The 24959-nt window shown below is 41.3% G+C and overlaps 1 protein-coding gene across 1 annotated transcript in view; it reads right to left on the bottom strand.

The window, feature by feature from the left end:
- sorcs3a (sortilin related VPS10 domain containing receptor 3a) overlaps nucleotides 1-24959 on the bottom strand; it is a 198620-nt gene that overhangs the window by 102839 nt on the left and 70822 nt on the right. Inside the window, exon 2 of the mRNA XM_030061117.1 lies at nucleotides 10007-10074. Coding sequence (XP_029916977.1) covers nucleotides 10007-10074 — 68 coding nt within the window. The remainder of the gene's footprint in view (nucleotides 1-10006; nucleotides 10075-24959) is intronic.

The following is a 24959-nucleotide window of genomic DNA, read 5'->3' as shown; positions in this document are numbered from 1 at the left end:
AATGGAACCTTCAACAGAGAAGTGGAGTGGACCCACCTGGAGTTTTTTTTTTTCCTTCTGTCTCACAGGACATAGTGGAAGTGAATTTTAAAACACCCCCCTCCTCCCAAAACACACACAAGCAGCAGCACATTTTTTACATATCCAAATCACACATATATACATATCCAAAATTCCAGGAAATAGCATGTTTTCAGCCTGTCATGGTCTCTTGTTTCTTGTGTGACTCGGCTGACCAATAAGCTCTGCTGTTGTCTGGAAACTGCGTTGAACTTCCATGTTGTGCTGGCATAGAGCAGAGATGGATGACAAGAGCTTCAGCTGTGTCCACCTCTCTATGATGTTTCCAGAGAGCTGGACACAGCTGAAGAGAAAATATATTGTATATTCTCAACATATTTATATGTTGAATTATATAGTACTATAAGAATGCATTCTATAAGGCTGGATCAAGTCTGACAGTCTCTGCTACCCAGTAGCAGGCATTTATCCATCTTCATACATATATATATATATATATATATATATATATATATGTGTGTGTGTGTGTGTGTGTGTATATATATATATATATGTGTGTGTGTGTGTACATATAGTGCATGCAAAGGTTTTAAACTGAAAGGTTTCAGATATTTTATTTTGTTCTTATATTCTTCATGTTGATCTACTTGATTTTTATTTTGTTATTTGTTGTATTTATTTTTCTACAAACATATTTCTCCTCTAGTGTTGACAGGTTTATTTTGTGTTACTGTCCCTGTGCAATGTCTGGAAAACCTAATGGCGCAATACAAGAATTTCCCAATTTGGAATCAATTATGGATCGATAAAGTACATCTGAGTATCTGTTTATCTGTCTATCTATCTGGACAATTAAGAGGCACTGGGAGAAAAAATGTAAAGCTTTTAAAGTCAAGTAAGTAATGTTACTGACTACAGATAAGTGCTGCCTCATTTTTGTCAGGAAAAAAGAGGGGAAAAGCCTGCAAAAGTAAATAAACTGCCACTCTGCAAGATGACTGGTTCGCATTTTGGGGACTATTACATTGTCAAAACCTGTAAGGACACGTCCCAAGGCGATGTTGTCGGGTAATCGCTCTCGTGGCTGGTGTGGGTTCGGTGTCAGCTCGTTTAAAAGCAGCTGCATTGTAACTATCTTTGACAAATAAGCATTTATCCATCCACTGTGCACGGTAATTATTATTAACTATTCAGCGCCACTTCAAGTGTGAGCTGCGCGTTGCCAGGTCTGAACTGCCCGGCTTCACAACACAATATAAACATCAACAAAAGCTGGCTGAGTCTCTGTAGTTGACACTGTTAGCAAACAGCTGCTAATCCTGTCCGACCTTGGCTGAGACGAGGATGATTCCTTCACCTCAGACACTGATTCAGATCTGTGTCTATTTAAGCCCAAATACACAGAAAAGGACCTCTTTCCTCTGGATACTTCACAGACAAGAGGGGCTGAGCCAGCTTACCTGGCAGCACTGCAGCCCCAACACCCTGAGCCGGACTGGTACTAATAATGTAGCTGCCGTTTTTTTTTTTTTTTTTTTTTTTTTTTTTCACTGGCCATTAAGATGCAAGATGTAAAGCTTAATTAACTCAGCTTTGAAAATTTCCCTCACTTTACAGGTGGTAGGCTACTGGCTCAAACAACATGTTTTTTTGTGGGACGTTGCAGCACACTTTCCGGCTTTATATGATAACCTGCGTGCACTTTAGAGCAAAAATCCTGAATTCTGATTTGATGAAAATGAGAATTTGAACTGTGTGGCAAAGTTTTATTTCTAAAGCTTGAAACATTAGGCATTAGACTGAACAATACACACATACAATATTAGATCAGCTTACTAGATACATGGCAAGCATGGAGGCATACAGAATATGCTATTTACGTTTTCCTATAATTTATATAGTTGGTCTCACTCTTGTGTACATGGAAATTGATAAGTCTCCCTTGTAAGCCCGTTAGCTGGGCAAAATACTATATTGATATCAGACTATGTAGATTTGTGCTGTTGAACAAAATTTAGTCCATCTAAATGTCAGTATATTTTTGCACAATTTAGTTTTATATTTTCTATTCTATTATTCTATTTTATATTTTCCAGTGCAACGTTATCATGGTTATTTGAGAATTTATCAATGCACTACCTTGTGCTCTATAGCTGATGTAACGTGAATTACTCCTGTGTGGGATCAATAAAGTTGTTATCTTAGCCATCTGAGAAGATCAAATACATTGTTTTTGGTGCCTACCTGTTTCCCAAGTATATTCGTGTGTGTGAATGTATAAACGAGAGGCATTAACTTAAAATTCTTTGTAGAAAGGCGCTCTATGAAATTCAGTACATTTACTTGTATTAGTTTACAACGCAGCCTTGCCATCCAATATGGCGGCGACATTGACGTATCGCAGCAGCGGGCAAACCCACTCGATGCGACATCTACGTATATATGTCAATGCGTCTGGGCACGTCAGGCCAGTGAGGGCAGAGGGAGAGCGTGTTGCGGATTTAGGATAGCACAGCCTGCCCTTAAAGGCAATTGCACCTGGCACACTGATTGGTTTAACTGGTGTAACACCCATACCACGCCTATGCATAATATAGTGGGTAGCGCAAGTGTTTTACGGATAACGACAGGTGCGCAAGATAGCAACTTTTGCGGGGGAACGCCTCTTGCGCAATGCTAAATCCCCAAATAACGGGTTTAGGGACTCAGGCGCAAGATAGGGCCCCAAGTCTCTCAGCGAGGCCCCTGGCTCCCTCATGCAGCCATGCGTTGAATTAACTCAGTTAGCATGTGGCCCATCACTATCTCTGCTCTGAACGCACAGGCATGAAACTGGGATCAATCTTCCTGTGTGTCTCTCAGTAAGACTTCACAAAAGTTTCCCCAAAACTTGCCATGCACCTTTAAGAAGGCAATGTGTGTTCAGTGAGAAAGTATACGGTATTTTATTGTGCTGCCTGGGACAATGGAGTGAGATAATGGATGTTTGGAAAAATGTGGTGGAGAAAGAGTCGGCTGAGGAAATAGCTCATCCGGCTATTATAACATCAGTGCAGGAGCTCAGTTTAAGACGTATGCAGGAAATGGAATTATTACCAAAGTGAACAAGCACATTTATCCTCAAATTGTCTTATAGAACCACAAATACCTATACCACCGATTTACTTTCCAGATTACTGAATGTTTTTCCGACCTGAAAGCTGCCTGGTAAATGGCATCAACTAGTACTATCCAAAAAAAAAAAAAAAAAAAAAAAAAACCTCACCAGCTGTCTTAATATTGCCTAATATTTCATAATCACTGTCATTTTCACTGACACTAATCTCAGTCATTTATCCTTATAATGACAGTTTTTTTTTTTTTTTTTTTTTTTTTTTTTCCGCACCAAACATCATTACGACTGCGATCAGGACGTTAATAGGAGATGAAGAGAGGCAAAGAGAATGCTCTTTTTTTTGTAATCAGATTGAGTTAATTTGCTGAAGGCAAGAATAAGACCAATTAGATCAAAATAATTAGACTCAAACGCCTAATCATTTGGTGTGAAAATATGCCTTAATGAATTGGGACAAACTGATTACGATTAGAGCAATATTCCTTGGAGGATAAGACAAAATGAACAGAGAGCTACTGGATGTTTATTGGGGCTGTGGCATTATCATTCAGTAGGCCACTGATAAAGACTTGTTCCTTTTCACAAATATTGATTGGATTACCCAGACCACAGAGATGATGAAGAGATGTTTTCACAATTGCACACATTGTAATAAATGCACGGCGGCTCTCTATTTGTAAATTATGATCTGTTTCCATTTGTCTCTATTTGTATCTAAAAATTGTCTTTTAGATAATATGCAAATAGAATTAAAATGCATTGCATAGACTTTCCATTACAAAAAAAAAAAAAAAAAAAAAAAAAACTAAATATGCAGATACTGCTTGATTCATTTGGCAAAAAATGTTTGAATAAATAAAACTGCTTTATTGTGTGATCACATATTTTAAATCATTTTAAATGATTGTTAAATAATGCCTCTGTAAATGATATTATTCATTTGCACTTAGATTAAACCGTCTGCTGAATTTCATTTTCTGTAGAATTTATTTTGGACAAAATGTAATCCAAATAACACGGAAAACAACAGCATTGCATCACTGAGTGGAATTATTTTTCTAATTATAATTGTAACAGGTCATGCGTGACTTCTTCTCTTCTTTTTAGATTGGCATAATCTGCTTTGCTCACATTTGTTTATGCGCTAAAAGTGTTTTGGAAGCTGTTTTGGAAGTGAATGGGAAGATAGAAATACAGTATTGTGGATTAGCAACAATTGAGGATATTTCACCACCATATAAACTCATGTAACATCAAGGTAACTATGTAACCCAACCATCTAGCAAAGTTCAATCTTGCTTTAAGATGAGAAAATCTCTCTGTTGTCCATCTCAGTAATTCAATAACTGAGCGGAGTCAGTGAGCACGGCATCAATGCGCAGACTGAATAACACAGCTGTCTGTTGTATAGACATGACAAGATATAGAACATGTCAAGTTTGTACGATGATTGTTCAGAAATACAACGCCGACTTTGTTGATAGCATTAGTTTAGCCATGTCTGCGTACATACAGCCGAGTTCAGGCTTGTCATATTTGATAAACACTCATCCACAATGCTCCAGAGGCCGCATCAGAGAGGCCGAGCGACTCGGAAGAAGTATTGTTTCGCCGAGTTGATTCATCATCAGCTGTGAATAGCCTGCCTTCACTCTTTGCCCACCACTGAGATATGAAGGCTCCTTTGAATATTATGCAAGACTGACTGATCAGCCTTCACTGCTTAAGGTCAGGGTGTTCATTAAAATTGACAGACTGACTGGCTGATACTTTGAGGTGTTGCCACTGCCTTGACCTTTGCGAAAAGTCAGCATCTGACTTGCCATTTGGGACGTCTCCCCATGAAGTGATAAACATTCCCTCCGACTGGTCCTCCTCAAACCTCATCGGAGCTGCGATCTCAATTAGCAGGCAACAGACTGACAAATCACAGACCAAAACTGACATGAGACAGCCAGGTTTCTCAGCGCTGCCGGTTTCGAGAAGCGCTTGTCTCAAAACTGGATCCCAAAGTGCCATACAAGTTTTTCTCTCCCTTTACCCCCACCTCTTCTCTCTCCCATAACCTTTACAACACCTAGGTTTTATCTGGTGATTTATTTACTGATAGATTTTTGCTTTTCTTTTCCCCTTTTTCCTCAGCTCCCATGCTTTCCACCCTATAGACTTCAGCCCAGACTGACAGTGTGGAACATGGACACGCACACACACACACACATACACACACACATCATCAACATATCAGCGCAACACACAATAACACCACCTTGTTCTCTTGCTCTTTGACAAAATGTTTCACTGTCCTACATCCACTGTTTCTGTCTTTCTCGTGGTGTTAGTATCTTGTCTTGTAATAATAAGAAGAAGCAAAATATTATCCTTAACAAAGACAAATATGAACTTTTCTGACCAATAAATCCACACAACCACATACCGTATTTCACCAATTAATCGCCTGGGCGTTTAATATGCAAAATCAACTTGGACCCCAGGCGTTTAAAAGAACCAGGCGGCTATTCGCTGCAGGCCTTTATTTATTTTTGCACAGACCTCCACCAGGCCATTATTGTAATGACAGTTACTGTCCAACATATTTACAGTCGGTCGATTTAAGATTACGGTACACCCTTTTTTGTAAAGTTAGCTAGCTCTCTTATTTTGACAGAAAACGGAAGTGCCATACAGTTCTTGTGTGGCTAACTGTTTACTTCAGCAAAAATAAGGTGAGTAGCCTTATTTTGGGTTACCTCAATATAATGCAAATAATCGCCCCGGCGGTTATTCGGGTGGGCGTTTAATACGCAAAATGGGTGCAGACCCCAGACGTTTAAAAGAACCAGGCGGCTATTTGCGGCCGGGCGATGAATTGGGGAAATACGATAGGTTGTTTGTTCCAACCCTCCCAAAGGACAGTTTCCTGAGCAAGCCAGCTAACATTCACTATTACTGTTAGCCCGCTAGTTAGCGAACTAGCCACTAAAACTGCTTGGTTATGGCCAGGGAAAGGTTTGTGGTATGGTTAAGGTTAGGAAAACGTCAGGGTTAAGGTTACGGAATGTCAGCTAACGTCAGCTAGTTAATATAAGTGAATATTAGCCAGTTAACGTTAGCTACTTAAAAAAAACAAACAAACAAACAAAAAAAAACACTGCTTTAGCCTGGGTTGGAATTTCAGTCGGTTGAGTGAAAGTCATGCTCACTAACCGATGGGCCACCCCACCAACCTCCTTACACACACTTTTTCACTCCCTTAACATTACACCAGTGTCATTATTTACATGGCCACTAGAGGGTGCTTAAGTTAAAAGAAAATAGCTACAGGTGGTAATAATCTCCTGTATAAACAACACAGGTTGTTTATACAGCCTATGTTGAAGTGAGAGCCATGTTGAAACAATGTTTCAGCGTATCTATGGCTTATCCATCCATGATGTCATATGTGACTATGAAAGAAATGTGAAAACAGTCTACTACCATGACATAATATTCATTTTTTATATTACATTAAGTCTCATTTTAACCTATTTTTAATTAGACATCCTCCTCCTCCCATAATGAAGTGTTTGATATGACCTACATAGGTGGGTCATTTTTTGTTGGAGGACTGTCTCTTTTTGACCCCTTCTGCCAATACACAAAATCGAGCATTTCTGCAGACAAATTAAGAATTTCATTTTTGATTAATGCATTGATTTTTTATTATTATTATTTACTTTGTCAAAAGTGATGGCACGAGCCCCTAACAGAAGAGAAAGTGATCCTAAAACTGCTTTCTTTGATCCGACCAACAACTAACAAAGCATGTTCACTCTGTAATGACATGAAATGAGGAGAAACAAGCAAGTAAATGTTTGCTGCTCATGCATTATGTAATTAAGTGACTAATCAGCAGTGATTAATCGATCCCAGCCCCACTCGATGTATTTCCTCTCAACCCGCTGACCGTTTGAGCGGCAGTGCAGCCGAGACGGACAGCTGCTCCCCTCGCTGCAGATCAGCGGCTGAGTGACGGGGCTGGGACCGCCGCCAAGCCTCAGCTCAAAACACGGGGATGTCCCGCTTCCTCACACCGCCGATTAGCTCCTTCCTCCTGATGACAACTGTTTCTCAGGCGGAGGATTTCACATTGATATCGCGCATATCTGTGGTTTGACTAAAATCTAATTAGGTGTGCCGTGTGATATTTTCATGTGCGTAGTTTAAAGCTGTGATAATGGCAGGTACGCTGAGGCAGTCATTTAGATTGACATGTCATTTCAGTAGTGTTGTAATTATGATGATTATCTCCAACATACAGAAGCCATGAGAAGCCAGAGAAAATGTGAACTTCTGGTGTAGTGTTTTTTTTTTCCCATCTCCAGTCTGTTTGTACGTGTATTTATCAGAATAAAAATGGGAGGAAAAATAATAGGTGGAATTTATGGATCCTGGCCAAAAAAGTGAAGCTGTTCTTAATCTATTATGTTGACATAACATAGATGGAAAAAAATGAATGCACATATAAATATTTTTCTAGAGTATGCTATGTCGATCAGTCATGCACAACATTTTCTTTCGGCTTCCTCGTTATTTAACACTAGACTATTTTATGATCCATAGTGTTTCCGGATAAGAGGCTGACTGCTGACGTCTTAGCGCTGAATGTTGTGGAATTACTAAAGGATGCTGCTTATCTTTGCAGTGACTCAAGCACCAAAAACACAGCCCTGTTTGCCTCGGGGTCCAAATTACACAGTGGTTGTTAAATGTCAAAAAACAGCTAGCGCTTACTTTGGCACCAGTTATCACTGTCATTTACTGCCACTGCAAGCTGGGGTGTGTCAGCAAACATGAGAAGTGCTCCAAAGCACTTGTGCTCTAAAGAAAGCTGCCAACCTTCAGAAAGAGAAACATACAGACCGAATATCAAACACTTCATTATGGGAGGAGGAGGATGTCTGATTAAAAATAGGTTAAAATGAGACTTAATGTAATATAAAAAATGAATGTTATGTCATGGTAGTAGACTGTTTTCACATTTCTTTCATGGTCACATATGACATCATGGATGGATAAGCCATAGATACGCTGAAACATTGTTTCAACATGGCTCTCACTTCAAATATAAGCAACTGTACTCATTTCAAGGAAAAAAAAAACGCTCTTTCCATCATTTCCCTAAAGATGCAGAGACTAGCAGGGAATGGATATGTGCCACAATAGGAAAAACAAAACACCAACATTTTGCATCTAAAACAGCAGTACTTTCATTTGTAGGTCACTCATGGGGAGGATTTTTAAAACAATTGGAAACTAGCGCAGCGCCATCAAAGTTTAAATGGATAAACTTTTTTAGAAGAGACTTCTTGGCGACATGCGTTTGCGTCCAAAAGGGCAAAGAAGAAGAAGCTCGGCCCTTTCTTTTTATTAAATCAAATTATTGTTCAACCACGGCCACCCGATCCCTTATACATTCCTCATTTCTCAGCGTTACAATTCTCACTGCAAGCGTTTGCTGCAGCAGAGGGCAGGGAAGTAGCATACTGTAACTGTTGAGGAAATGTATAATTGATGCAACAAAAATAACAATAATTATAATAGTTTAGCTTCGAAAGACTGAGCTGCAAATTAGACCTTGCTAATGATGAGTATGTGCACGTTATGAAAATAAATGTCTGCGGCAATATATCAGTATCATATTCCCATTCTGTTTCCTCTCTGAAATGAGTAGATCTCACCATCTTTTCCCCATATTTTTAATGGCGCTTAATTGTGCTATTACTTCTTCTTCACGGGTCAGAGTTTGACCTCAACCTCCCACCTTCCCTCTAGTTTTCAGTGGAACTGGCTGACTTTAAATCCAAACTTTAGTGCACTCTGACATGTGGTGCCACCGGGCCATAAGGAAATAATAGGATTCAATGTCCTTGAGTAGTAAACAAACACGGGACTTCAACTAATGCAGACTCACTTTTACTTTAAAAAAAAAAAAGTTGGAGCTCGCCATTTCTCTCTCCTTGTGTTTTTCCCTCCTCTCTCTCTCTCTCTCTGCGCTCCCATAACACCTCATCCCTTCCTCTCACTCCTCCTCTCTAATTTTTGCTCTTGCACATAGTTGACTCACTCACTTTCAATGTAGCACCGGGGAACCACTTAAAAGACATAACAGTCTCTCTGGAGTTGACAGTCACCTAGTAAAGGTGCAACTCTATTATCTTGCATGCAATTTTAATGCTGTTGACACACTTTACCTGAAAGGACCCCTTGACCTACAGCACAGTACACTGTATCACTTGGTAAAATGGCCCAGAATAGACAAACACAGCCCAAGATGCCCAAGATGATGATCTGAGCCGTTGGACAAGGGAAGAACTGTTCGGTACAGGCGGTGTTACACAATTCGGTGTTTGAAAACAGGCACAGATTCAGCTTGCATCAACTCATCGGGGAGGCTTTACCCATCTTTTGCCGGTGTGTTTTCAAAGCTCTCTTATTGTTTTAGTGTGTCTAGTGTGTGTAGTTTATTCCCAGGAAGGGTGAGGCAATGGGAGTGCATCAGAACAGGAGCACGGTGAACAGCATCCTATGCCCCCGAGCGCCCCGTGTGACCCCACATGACACCGCGACACCGTTCGCCGCCACAGAAGAGGGGGGGGTGGCGAGGAGCGGCAGAGGAAACAGTAAACGAACAAGCTGGCAAAACACACATGAATGAGCCCTAGCATTTGCTAAGCACCAGATGGGGTTCACCATAGCCAGACAATTCAGATGCTGCCAAGTGAGTGGTCGGCAACTGAAAAATGTAGAGAAATTAGCTATCAAATGTCACGGACATTCAACCCCAATTACTTTTGTAAACACTCGACGCCTCAAATCATGCTTTACACTCACCTCCACAGAGTGCTCTCGGTGACGCTGCCGATATGAAAGTCGTAGAGCTTGGTTAGGATCAGGATCACCTGTAACGACAGAGAATTTGCATGTTAGACTTGTTTTGCAGCCAGAGCTTTGGTAGTACAGGATGTTTTTTTATGCATCCAAGTTAAAAAAAATCAGCACACTAAATCAGGATCGTGGGCGTGAATTGTAGTGTGTCGGTGTGTATTGTACTGTGTCCAAATGACTTTAATCCAAGCAGGTGCCGTCTTTATGCTTGTGGTCTGGGTCCAGCACCAGACTGATGGATCTCCCATGTTGGTACGCATAGTTCTAAACACATTACTATTCAGCTTACAGGGCTTTTCGAAGCGGGAAAGCACACGTGCCTTCCTTTCCTGAGGTGCTACTTTAGCCATGTGACAAACAAACACACCTTTATTGTGTTGGTGCAGCCGTGTTGAAAGTAAACTAAAGGGAATAGCGCTGAGATCAACAATAACCAATAACACTTTTGAAATCGATTGTTTAGTTACTTCTCTCATATTTTGTTTGTCGTATTTTTGAAAAACCATAGTGTGAGACAGGGGTAGGCAACCTTCCGTGCCATTTTTTAAATCTTCATGTTAATCAGTGTGCCATGCCAACATTAACATGTGGTCTTCTATAAGTTCACATTTCTCCTTTTCAAATATGTAGGGGAGAGTGGGGTAATTTGTGCCAAGGGGCAAGTAGTGCCACCCCTGTTATCTAGAAAACCATAGAAGAAGTTGGTCATGTGACCACATATTTTTGAAGAGGCATCCATTTCACTCATCCTGTAAAGAAGGGAGACACATGGCTTGAGAGGAAAGCACATTTCAGTTCAGAAAACATTTTTTTGCCCTCACTTTTTTTTCGAAAGCTATATTTCTCAAACAGTTTATATAAGATCCAAAGTGATTGTTCCCAGGGATGCACAACATCCTAAACTATATGTGCATATTTCAGTTGGAGGCATTACTGTAATCCCCTCGCTTTAAAGGCACTTTAAGTAAAAATTGGCACTACTTACCCCACTCTCCCCTATGTTAGGATATTTTCTCTTTCACTTTCGGAGTTGTTGCAATTACATTTCACTGCTGCTGTACCTGTACATTCATGCATGTGACGAATAAACCTTGAATCTTGAATCTTGAATCTTTCTTTGTGTTTGTGTTTATGTTCTCTTTCCTTGTACATGTTCGAAATAAGTCCAAATGAATGAATGTTATGTCAAGTTTAATTATGACACTACCAGAAAATCAAATTCTCCAACGGTTCACCAGTAAACATACAACACGTTTGACGACTACCTTGTCTGCTTCATCTTTGAAAGCTTTTTTTCCCCCAAATGGCATTCAACACTCGACATTCCGCAAAACAACATTTTCAAAACATAAAATACACGAGGCACTTGACTCCGCTGTCCATGAGGGCTGGAATGCCTGAACCCTGATGTTGATGCTTTCTTAGCTCGCGGGCTGCCATCGTCTACTGGAGTGGAGGTGGCACTTCTGTCCCGATTTGAGCAGGAGGCTGTACCATCGATCACACTAAATAACACAGGCCACGCACGAGCTAATGGCTGTGCAAAAGGTGGGCTAATTTGGCAAGCAGCAGAGAGGGCACTTCAATGTTTTCTAAAAAAAAAAAAAAAAAAAATCCTCTCTTGCACACTTGCATTGTTAGTGTGCCACTGGCTGGCATAAAAAAAGATGGCATTCCACAGTTTAAAATCAGAGCAATAGCCTTGCATTGCACTTTAAAACAAGAACTAATCCCACACTTGGCAGCTTAAGCGTCATGTTTTTGAGGAGGGTAATAGAAAACATATTTTAAAGAGCTGCATTTAAAGGTAAGTAACAAAATAAATTACCCTTTCAAAGCAACTTTCCCCAGCACTGTTCATGAGGGATCAAACCCCTCCACCAAAATCAGCAACAAGCTCAGCAGTGCACCAGGAGCGATTAGCACGTTGGCAGGTACTGCATTGCATTATTCGCAGTGCTGCTAAGTGATGTTGTGTTTGCCACTTTTGAAATGCAGCCCCTCTCTTGATCCGGCACGCTCCCGGGCTCGCCCCGGCGGAGAGCTTGATCCAGCGCTCCCTGTGTTCACAGCTTTGGTCTCTGGTCTTTTGCAGAGATAATCAGCAGGCGGGGCACTTTGATAAGCACTGTGCGAGTCCTCAGAGCAAATCACAAGACATGAAGGTGATGGCTGCTGTGAGAGACGCAGTGGTCAGTTTTGATTTGGACTCGGCGGACGGCGCCGCGCGACGGCACGTAATGAACTTCAGCGCTCTCCGAAGGTGAGGGGGCTCGAGCGTCACGGCAGCGGCAGAGAGTCAAAAGATGTCCGCTGCGATCCTGTCGATTTCACGGTGAGCCGCAGCTCCATACATCAAGCCTCTGATGTGCGGAGAAAGACGGAGGCCGCTGGGAGACACGAAGTTGAAACGGAGGTGAGAGGTAACATGCTTAACTTCGGCGGGGAAAATAAAACACACTGTTTATTACATACCGCCATCTGGCAACATCGACTGGCATTCACCTGCGGGTTACAGAGTGAAGTCAGGGGTCGGTGGTGAAATTAGTTAAACAAATGCAAAAACACAGAAAAGAGGGACTCGTGCAAACACTCAATTATTTAGCATTTACCACGCACGACCTCACCCGGGGACAGATCCGTTTACATAATAGTTGCTATTTTTGTGCATCAATCCTTGCGTTTTCTGTCCTGTTTTCCCTCCCCGGACTAAATGACTGCAACTGCTCGTTATTAGCATCCTTATCCCTCGTTAGCATTTCCCCTCTCTCCCTGCCGTGACAGGCGTATGCTCCTTTAAAGCCGCCCGACATGGCTGACTTGAGTCACCGTCTTGACTGGGAGGGGGATGCAGCAAGCCTGGCCTGGACCTGCCTGACAGGCACCAGCGGTCAGGGTTAGATAAGAAACCGAAACTCTGTAAAGATAGAAAAACACCAGTTGGTATCCTTGACCTCCCGTGGTACTTCTGTCCTCGTGAAGCGCCGAGGCCCGCGGCCTTTTCCTGGACCTTTCCACCCCTGGCAGAGCCTCGCTATCCCCGGAGGCTCCGTGGATAAGCCAGCCTTGTACCAGGAAACCCTTTGCATGGTTCTTGTAGGAAGATGTGCCATACTGCCCAAGGGGTCCTCCTACTAAGACTGTGAACATATGGTTTTTAGGCCAAGCAAGATTGCACTGCCAGGGAGCGGGCGATGTCGAGGAAAAAAAAAAAAAAAAAAAAAAAGGGAAAATTGGATTCTCGCCATAGCAAAACTCCACTTATCTGTTTGCACAGGATCTGCAGAATGTGTGTGCATGCGTATGTGCCAGGCAGGGAGACGGAGAGCGTGGCTGTGACTGCGGTTACATGGGTGTGCATGTGAGCCTCTGTGTGAATTAGTGTTTTTGAGTGTCTCAGAGACGGGGGAGAGGGAATGTGTGTGTGTGTGTGTGTGTTTGTGTACGTGCGCGCGCGCGTGCATGTGCGAGTGTGTTCCCATGGGCTTTGAGCTGTCAGAAATGTGTGGTCTCAGCTGCTCGGGGGCGACACACAGAGACACGGAGCAGTCTCCTCCTCGTATGACAGTTTGGATTTGGAATTCGCGTTGAATAACCAGGGCACCAGCTCCAAAAAAAAAAAAAAAAAAAAAAAAAAAAGGAAAAAAAAAATACTTTTGTCGTGTCTCTTCAAATACCCCTCATGAAAATCTTAAACATGTCTCCAAAAAACATCTTGCTCAGCCAAGCTCACAAGGAATATGGATGGTGAATGCATTAAGCCGCAGACCTGAATGAGAGCAGCACCGCGGATTTCGAGGAATACCGGGCGGACTCGCTTACTGTGTGTTTGCATGCACGCTCGCCACTCGTTATGCTCTTTGTTCCACAGGCGCTGGCTGTAATGGAAGGAGGATACTGCTGCACACTTTCCAAAAAAAAAAAAAAAAAAGTTTGACAGGCTGCATTTCAAGTACGCTCCCCCCCCCTATCTAAAACCCCAATTGACCTGCAATTATTGAATGAAAATGTCAGTCACGCCGCACTCGCATTACCCTTGTTGCCTCAGCAATTAACCAACTGTGGTGAAAACATATTAATAGCATAACTAAATGTCCTATATCCATAAAGACCGAGTCAAAGTGCCAAACACAATTTTGAATATTGATTTAGCTTGCAGCCTGCTCATGACAGTGCAAATGGCTTTTCCATAGGAAGCGGCTGAGCTCTTCACTTTACAGAGCAATGGTTTAACTATGATTGTGACCTTATACCTTTCATGGTGGTCTGTCACACAGGACTGCACTGCAAGGCCACTAAATAAAACATGGCTTTTCTATAGCAGTGATTTTCAAACTAGTGGGTGCCAGCATGACAGGTGTGGGAAAACGACATAAATGCATTCTCCTCTCAATAATGTCAGATAGACATTTTGAAATTACAGAAGGCCTATAATGTTGGACGGCACAATTTCTGCGTCCATCAGACCCACTAAAGCTCCACTGACCATGATGCCCTGCCACACTGACAGTGACTAGAGAGCAGTAGCAGTTTTCTTGGCTCAACAACATGAGCAATTTTTAAATCCCAGAGCAACCAATATGCTGCCTAAAAACAATAAATGTCGTGTAGAGCAACATCAAAAAGCCACCGCATAGAAAGTCGTATTGTAGCCTGTTTAAAAAAAAAAAAAAAAAAAAAAATTATGTTCAAAGCTTAATATGTTGATGCTGATGCTTTTCAGTTGAACAAACTTAAATGACATCTAATATTCAACACAACATATTGTGTTTTTATTAATCTCCTCTCATGGAATGGAAGACTGTTTAACATTTTTCAGCAAAAACTGTCAAATTCCTCTCCTGAAAAAAAAAAACCTTGGTGATGTGTGTATAGCTTCACATTCTCTCAGGATTCAAAATCCAATATTTTATTTTGCAAAAGCCAGTATTGCCTATGCATTAGCCTGCAAGGATGATTGATATTATTTGAGATAAATGATAGTGATTTTAGAAAACCGTGAAATGAGACCAACTGGAGATGCCTGTTTTTGCAAATAAATTCCTGAAATATTGAAGGATCATTAGGATTCATGTAATTATGGATGTAAGTGCGCTGAACTACTTTATGCAACAACTTCATTTCACTTAACATATGCGATGGGTCATAGGACAAATACGTCTAAATGTGGCTGCTGGCATGAAAAAGCTGGAAAAGTCCTCTTCTACAGTGGCTGCCGTGTGCCAGGAGACTTGAAATGCACTGTGTTGTAAATTCAATTTGAATGCAGTTACCACTGACATGCAAAACACAGCCAGCAGTGACAGTCATGTTGTGTTTGTTGCTGCTTATCAATTATTCAATAAAAAGCAAGATCTATAAAATTAACTTCTGTGCAGCGTGACTTTTGGTTAATTAATGTTTTTTTTTTTTTTTTTTTTTTTTTTTCTGTACACAAAGGCTTTAATAGTGACACAACAAACAATTTAAAACTTGAATTCACACCCCGTGGTGCGCACAAAACGACAACTCGGGCCTGTTATTTTAGCTAAAACGATGTCAAAGATGTTTTGGCTTGTAGCCTCTGTCGCCGAACAAAAGAGCTCTCGCTGCCTTTGATTGCAAAACGCCATAGTGCCGCAAAATTGACAGCGGCACACACACACAACTGACAAAAAACAAAGCCTCAAGAGTCTGCAAACACCAGGACAGTTGACACCAAAATGGCAGTTGGAACCGATCATTATCTAGAAGTGATTAAGCTTCTCCGCCTTTCAGTAGCATGTCAACAGCAGAGCAATTACTCTGTCAAGTGGCGGGAGCTGTTTATGAGACGGGACGGCAACTGGTGGCTTTATAGCTGGAGAGACTGAAAAAACACAATCCTTTGTCATAATTTGTCTGGACTAATGAAAATTAAGCTATTGACCTTATGGGAAGTGGATATATTCACACTGAGCTGTTTCCAACTATAACTCATGAATGGAGAGAAATAGACGGCTGAAAAGAGGAGAGAGAGAGAGAGAGAGAATACAGACATTGATCTATCATCAGTTTCATGCTTATTTGTATTTTTTTCATTGAGGAAGAGAGAAAGAGATGGAGAAGATTAAAGAAAGAAAGATGTGTAGTTATATTTATATGTATGCATATGTCTGTTTCCCTTAAAGGGCCATGTCAGTATATCTATCTATCTATATCTATATCTATATTTATATAGATATAGATAGATAGATATAGATAGATAGATAGATATTTTTCTTTTTTTTCATGTTTTTGCCCACTACAGTTTGCATAAACAACTATTTTCTGCACCACAGCACACTTTACTTTCTTGAGCTGGTTGAACGTGCTCTTGTTACTTTTCAGGCTGTCATTTGTTTACATTCATCTCTGCACGGCACGAAAATCAACTTGCAGATACCTGAAACTTGCTGGAGATAGGTAATCCATCATGGTGAGCATCCTGTCCGGGCTTATTTTTGTCAAAGCCGCTTTATCGTTACGTGGTAATTTAGTTTTAATGCCCACATTGATTTGAAAAGTCCACACTTTCTGCTGCGTTCACATGCCGCGAGGGAAGCTCCGGCATCCAGGATTTCCAAAGGCAGCTGCCAAACGGCGCTGTGCTCGAGTGCAGTTTGCTCGGTCAAACAAACCCAGATGACAAACACCAGATAAACACGGCTACTGTGATATCATTTTGGCTGGTTCTTGCTTTTTTTTAAAGAAGCTATAATAATTAGGCTAACTACAGAGTAGGATGCTTGTTTTTACAATTTATCCATAGTGCTGAATACACCATTTCTTATTGTTGCACTCAGTAACCCACACAACAGAATGTATGTATCCGCCAGAAAGTAGTTCCTGAACAAACTGTATCGTCCATCCCTCCGAAAGTGGCGCATGAAAATGAGCTGGGACAGCAGAGATTTTTTTTTATGGTATGTTTAAAATAATCAGCAACAGTATAGGGTATGCATGTAGAATATAAAATGGGCTAAAAAAAAACGCAAAGGCACAAGTGAGGTCCTTTTTAATTATCTCTCTTCAAGCGAGCAAGTATTTGGGGTGTGTGTGTGTGGAGTTTGTGTCACCCACAGGCATGTTCCACAGTTTGGGCTTCAAAGACAGTAGCAGGCCTTGAGCCATCTGCTCATCGGGAGCCCACAAATACTATAATGTCAAGCCTCCATGTCAGGCTGCACTAATGTGAGTGTGAGTGTCGAGTGGAGGGAGGCAGGAGTGGAGCTGGCTGGCCCGCGCTGGTCTCCGACTGTCACCAAATCAAACACTGCTGCTCCGACATGCTGTGTGACTGCCATTATCTATCCATACATACCTATATATCTATCTATGTGTGTGCGTGTGTGTGTACATATACGTATATACACACACATTCATTGTATTCATATCCATTTTGAGATTTGGTATATTAAAATGTATGGTTTTGAATTTCCTGCATTTTTTTTTTAATTAAATTATTTATTTTGTACTTTTCATTTTGATCTTCTCAGGGATCGATCTACAGATAAATATAGATATAGAGAGATGTGTGTGTGTGTGTGTGTGTGTGTGTGTGTAACTACAGCTATCTATCTACCTAGCTATTATACACTATAAAAAGGAATTTTGGCCTTCAGTGAATAGTGGCTCATACTCATCCCTATAGGAATCAGTATCAGTGAATACTACATGTAATGCTTCCCAGATGAAGGCCAGTACTTGATCAAAAGAAGTGGATTAAGACATGGAGTGAGCTGTGTGTGTGTGTGTGTGTGTGTGTGTGCACGCGCGCAGCGGTGCAGTCCACAGGGCTGTGCTGCAGCTTTCAGTGTGTTGTCCTATCAAGGCAACACCGGGGAGAAGGCTGCAGTGCTGTGCCCCTCCTGGACAGCATTCAGTGCTTGCATCTCTCTCTCTCCCTCTCTCTCTCTCTCTCTCTCTCTCTCTCTCTCTCTCTCTCTCTCTCACACACACACACACACACACACACTGGGATTCTTTCACACCCTCTTCCTCTCAAGCCTCCTCTGTCTGTCTTCTTTCTCTCTCCCTCTCTGTCTGCTTCTCTCTGTGTCTGAATCTCTTTTCCTTCTTTTGTCTTTCTTCTTTTCCCACTGCCTCCCTGGGGTGAAGTCCTCTCTCATTTATTCCATCCTTCATATCTCTCTCCCCCCCGCCCTCCCCTCGCTCCCCTTTGTCTCCCTGGCCATCTCTCACCCCACCATTACCTTACCATCTCTGAGTATTCCTCCCCACTAAAACTCCTTTATCATTGTTTATCCGAGCCTTGTGCCTTTCCTTTGCTCCACTCTCACTTTGTTTCTTTTTCCCTCTTCCCTTCTTCTGTCTCTACATCTTTCTCATTTTTTCTCTCACTCTAATTTGCTGTTTCCCTGTCTCTCCGGGCCCTCATCTACTCTCTCCCTCCTTCCCCTCTCTTTTTCATCCATCTCCCTTCTCTCCTTCCTTGTTTTGTTTCCTCTTTCTCTCCCTTGCTCATTCTCCGTCTTTCTCCCTGTCTCATCCTCTTACGCAGACAGACCTTGGACTTAGAGGTATACACCAAACTCAGGGTCGCTAATTAAAATCAATGTGAATGCAGTGAATGCTCATTTAACTGGAATGAGGGTACTTATTGGTGTGCATGTTAATTATATACAGAAAGTGTGGCATGGTTACACTTTCATCTACAGTACCGCTGCCTTTGAGAGGCCTCTGAATGTGAACGGTCATCACTGTTTAACTGAAAAATCAATTAAGTTAATGTTGTTCAGGTGAATAGTGCAGGTCAGGCTGCTAAATCACCACCTGGCAGGTTAAATTATATGGCCTTTTGTCATGGGGACAAAAAATATAACCTTGGAAACCAAAGCACATTCACTTGATCTATTTCAAAAACACTGGAAAAATGACAAATGAACGAAATAAATTGCAGAACATTGGCAAAACAAGCAAACAAACAGGAAAATTACCACACAAAAAAACAGAGAAGTACCAAAAAAGTAACTTAAAATTAGCATTTTTAACCACCACCCAAAAATAAATTAAAAAATAAGTAAACAAATAAATAAATAAGTAGATAATAATGTATGTAAATGGTAAATTTCAGATCAGAGACACTGGATCAGTGTCAAATTTCTCGAGTTTAAAATGCTTGTGAAAGGCGTCTAACCCCTATCAAGCGTTTCTGCCTGTTGTAAATGTCATTACTGAAAACAAAATATAATAAAATGAAAGTGTGTGGTGAAAAAGCAGAGTGGCTGTTAAAATGTTGGCATCCACCAGACACCATGGCAAGTGAGCCAAAGAGTTAAACTGTTAATTTAACAGAAATATGCTCAGTTTTATGATTTTTTTTTTTTTTTATTATTATTTTTTTTTATGGCAAGAATCCTAGTAACTACCAGCTGGATGTTGATGTGAACGCTGTTTCCAAGTCTGCACTTATTACTTACGGTGAATTCCATGAGTTGTGAACATGAAATGACATAATAAGTGTGTCTTTACACCTTTTCTTCCTGAGTCTGCCTCTTCTCTGTCACACACAGTCCTTCCGGGGACCCTGGGATGTATGTCACCGTGTTGGGACTTGGGGCTTTGCAACACTTACTGTTGCTTTCCTGCAATGCTGTGCTCTAGGAATGTAAGCGTATCCTATTAATGTCCCTATTGTAAGTTGCTCGGGAACAGAGCGATGGCAAAATGCCAGATCCTAAATGCTTCACCTCCATCCCGCACCTTTTTAGCAATTCATCACCGAGTGGCTAAAATTATAGATGATCCCATTTTCAGAAGCGTTAGTGTTTTTAGGCAAAGCTGTTAAAATAGCTCTAAATAAACAACATTTTCTTTGTTGTAATCAGTCCTTTTGTGAGGTTAAGTGTAAATCTCGTCGCGCTGGAGCAAATGCACTTCATTGGATTGCTTTATCTTTGATGAGGACAAAGGAGGTGTTTGCTTGAGCCGGTGACATGGAATTCAAAAAGAGCTGGAGGATCAATATGGCACAGCAAGGTGAGGGAAAGGTCAATTGATAAACCAACTGAGTGCCTTGCTTGGCAGGAGCGAGATTGTGAAACTTTACACTTTATCAACTGCAAAAACTTTGATGCAGACACACTTTTAGATTAAGGAAAGTCTAACCTGTTGTATTATGTTGTGTACCCCACAAACAAGTTTTGAGGTCCTGCCCTTTTACATAAGCACAAACATCCTTCCTCGGCTTCCAAGTTTTTAAGATGGAAATGTTACCATAACAACCACGGTCTGAAAAGCAGCTGCAAAGGTGCACACAGCTCCAGCCATTTTAGATTCACAGTTTCTAGAAATTTAAAGAAAACCACCATCATTTTTTTGGGCAGATGGTTAAAGTCCCACTCCACTCAAAACTGTGTGTTCTTATGTTTATGTCGCCTAAAACGTCTGACCTTGACTATACTGACTTGTGTCTGTGCAAAGGTTGTCACCGGAGAGGTGTTTTCACAGTCCTCCACTGAAGGTGTGGGTGTGTATGTGCACAAACCTAAAATCTGAGACTCAGACGTACGTCACAAAACTGACAACCAGCGTGTTGCTTCGCATGTCATTAGCAGCAGATCTGTCAGTCACGCTGCCGGTGCTGGTGCTGATCGTGTTTTGCTTTCAAAAGATCCATGAGACCAACTTGAAATGGCTGCTTCACATGAGCAATATTAGTATAACTGAGAAATTCACTAAAAAAAAAACAAGTTAGATTATGAAATATTGTACAATGTTCACGACTGTCGCGGGACGGGGCTTTCCTCATTCTGTGAACAGAGCTCTGGTTACGGGCTGGTGTGTGTGAGCAGGCAGGAGGGGGACAGGGTCTATTTGCATATTCATAGATCTGCACATTTTTAATGAGGGCAAGGGTTAGAGTTACATTTCAGGCACTAAGTGCTACTTTTTAAGGAAATAACTTCTAAATATGTAATATTGGTGAACAGATTATTTTTTCGTGGCTTTTTCGGGGCTTAATAAATGACTGGAGGTGGACTTTAGAAATATGTCAAAGGAAAGTTTATTCTGATGTGAGTGCTACTGAAAACCTAAGGTGGTTTCAAGAAAAGTTACCAAGTCAAAAGGAAACTGGAAAGTGATTTTTTTTTTTTTTTTTTTGTGCACGGAGCATTTTGCTGCATTGTCATGAGCTGGCTGCCTGTGTGCAGTACACTGTTGAGCTGTGGTGCTGCGTGAGATTGTAGGTGTGCTGATGGATGACGCGCCTCTAAGACACAGACAAACAGCATTTTCGAATAATTGTTAGCATTTATTTTGTGCTCCTTGGAGTACCAGTTGAGTGGGGTTTCTGCATTAAGACAATTCAGCAGTTTCAGGTAAGATATAAATCACAGATAAATGACTTCTGGCGGCTTAGAAAGCTCAAATAAACTATGAGAATATAATAAGAAAATATAGTTTGGCTTAAATATAACTAGTGTAATATCACCGCTCCTCAATCTTGGAGGGCCAGCGCTGAGAATGATGTTATTAACGGTCTCACTTTGCGTGGGCTATGTTTGGCATTTCAAGAGCAGGACACAAGCCTCCTGCACCAAGATCGCCCATTTTCCCTTCCCATGGTGCATCTGTCTCTCGGGGTAGCTCTTGAGGAAGTGAAGCGAATCAAACGCTATCTGGCTGGCCGTGGAGTCTGCGCTGGGGGTTGGGGCTTAGCACAGCGAGAGAGAGAGAGGGTGCGATAAAAGCAAAGCCAGTGCAGGCATACACCCTCCAACTTGCTTTGTTCCATCATGTATCACAGAGCAAGAGCGAGAAAAGACAGAAAAGAGGGGGACAGGGAAAGGGGGATTTCAGACTTTCCTCCCTCGCCAAAAACTTTCAACCGCGACCTTTGGAATTTCAATGGCGCGCAAACGCGAACTCGCACAACATCAAAATAAAACTAAACCGACATCTCGCTCGCCGATGAACTCCCTCAAACACTGGAATATCAAAAATAACATGAAACTATAATAATACATCTTTGAAAATGAAGAAAAACACTTTCAATGTGGACCACACTTTGTACCTGAACCACTGTTTTCACTGTTCTGCCGCTCCTATTTTAGAGTTTATTGTGTATTTTGTAGCCTACCATTAAATATGTGTGTGTGTGTGTGTGTGTTGGGGTGGGGGTTCTTCAGTGCGAACCCATTGTGACAATATCTGGCAGACTTTCAAAGGGTTTCTATTTCTCTGAGGGAACTATTTTTGTAAGAATGTAGCCTTTCTTTCCTGTATGCTCACTAATTAGGAAAGCAAGCTGCCTGCTGTATATGGGATGCAACTGATGCCTCATCTTTAAAAACGGACTGTGACAGAGCAAGAGCCGAGAATGTCGCTAACAAAAAGACACTATTATTAGACATGATAGGCTAAATGACAAAAAAATATATATAAACACGTTTGAGCGGAACAAGAAGTTTTCCCTATAAAAAAAAAAAAAAAAAAAAAAAAAAAGTATAGGGGGTAAGCAATGATTCGACAAGCTCTACAATCGGAAAAATTGTCAAAACACATCAGGAAAAAAAGCCTTCCTTATCTGAGAGGAAAATAAAAAGGAAATTGAGCATGCATGATATCCCTGTTTGGGGTCGCAGGGCCGGCGGAGAGGCGCACAGAGAGCGGTGGAGTGCATGTGGGTGATGGCGGATGTGCGCATGAATGTGAGTACATTTTGTCCACTTACGCCCTCATTCTTCATGTTCTCTTGAAAACATATACGTTGAGCTGGTAGCACTTTTCAGCTCAGTGCGTGGTGCCAAGGCTGTACTCAGGGCTGCGTTAGAGCAGGACCAGCGCGGTTTGAATAAAGACGTGGTCCAAAGGCGGTGGAAACCAGGTCAACACTGAGATCATGATGGATAACATCCACGGTGCGTGACCCTCCAAATGTAAAATCAATGTTTACGGCTTCTGTTTAATGTTTTTACGTTTCTTAACAATGCAAACCTGAGTGTCGACTGAAGCGAGGACTATTTAAATTTATTTAAATTTTGTGCTTATCCCACTTGAGTCTTAACAGCTCTCACTAATTTTTTTTTTTTTTCCTCTGCAAATTTGCATAGTGTATCTTTAAAGGAAAACACCGTAAAGCCAGGAACTCTAAATGGGAAAGACTGGTCTAAACTTTATTTAAATAGTCTGGTGCTGATGCTCAGCTTCTCTATCAGGTGGTTCCAGTGTGCCACAAAGAAGTCTAGTGCTTTTCAGGAGGGACAACAGGGTGAAAATTAGCCTATAAATATTCAGCGTCTAGGCTTGGGTTAATCCCAGGGTTGGGGATGGGGTCAGCAGGGTCAGGTTAGATAAATTCATATTTATTCCCATCATGGCATATAACCATGAGGGCACAGGGCTACTGCAAGCCTATGTGTTTCACCTACTGGGTACAATATTATTTTGAAGGTTACACACTGAGCCACAGTTAGGGTTAGGCTACTGTGGTGAAATTTTACAGTCTCTGCTTTTCAATACATATGATGACTAGGGTCAGGAAAAAAAACAAAAAAAACTGTCTTAGCACTGTCACTGTACCACCCCGTAGGTTGAATATGGGACCAGAGTGCCACTGCATAATGACACAGTAGTAGTGCTACAGCAGAAAATAGCTCCTCCATTTTGGACATCTGCCGGCTGAGGAGAGCGCTCAAAGTGAATTCCAAACAAACGTGTGTTGAAGACACTGTTTCACCTTTGTATCGCTGTTGTTTTCCAGGCTGTATCTACTTTATTCATTTTGCAGCAGCGCGTTCCTGATAAGGCTCTCGTTTTTTTTTTTTTTGCGACAGACTTGGTGGATGTATGATACTCGCATGGAGCAGCAAATACCACTGTCTGAGAGGGAATCCAAAGTATCACTTTAAATCTGTGGTGCAGTAACCGGAGTGTGGGTCCAGCCTGAGCCCTTTGCTGCATGTCATCCCTTATCTGTCTAGAGATAGATAGATATAGATATAGATATAAATAGGTCCACTTGTTCAATGTAATCCAGTTCAGTGCAACAGCTCTGCCATACATTTATTATAAGTTTATAATCAGTTCTTGTTGACATAGTGAGAGGTTATAGTTTGCAGAGCTGTTGTACTGGACTACATTATATTGAAGTGTTTCTCATTTTTTGTCCTCCCTACTTATATGCATGAGGGGGGACAGAATAGTGGAAACAGCTGTCAATAAAATGCAGTCCAGTCCAACAGCAGCACTAACTATGAGCTCAATGCCAAACACAGAAGTGAATGAACACCTCTGTTAATGTGACTAACAGAAAACCTGAGCATTATAGGGAGCAGGAAAGGAAACTTTATGGCAGAACAGTTGGATTGGGTTGTATTAGATTGTACAGGTGGTGTACAGGTAGATAAAAATCATAATAATAATAATATAATTATAATACACAAACACACACACACACACACATTTAGAATATTAGATTTTTGTGTGTATCTGTCTATATAAATGTTTGTATATATACAAGTGCTAAAAGGGAAAGCACACTGTGAAATGTGGAGAAGTATTAGTAACATTTGGTTTTGGGTAAGACAATGATAATGCTGGAAAATTAGTGTGAAAACCAATTTGCAACTGTAAGAAGGGCAAAGAAGAGCTACTGGCATCAGGGCAGCTGGACGAATTTCCCACATTGTGAAATTCGCAGCCTCTCTCATTGAACATGCTCCTTAAGGCTTCAGCATGTACATCCACCATTAGCACAACGAGGACTGGTATGTCATTCTACCAAAAGCATGAATTACCCTGATGACGGATGGTCCGAACACATCCTCTAGGGTGAGCTAGTATTAATCTAATCAGAGTAATTTTCGACTGCAGAGAAACTGAACATGCTTTTTTTTCCCCCCTTCTTTTTCACCAGACACATCATTTCTGATTA

Source organism: Myripristis murdjan, chromosome 1 (assembly GCF_902150065.1).
Source record: "Myripristis murdjan chromosome 1, fMyrMur1.1, whole genome shotgun sequence".
Lineage (NCBI taxonomy): Eukaryota > Metazoa > Chordata > Actinopteri > Holocentriformes > Holocentridae > Myripristis > Myripristis murdjan.
This window is presented reverse-complemented; position numbering and strand designations above follow the sequence as displayed.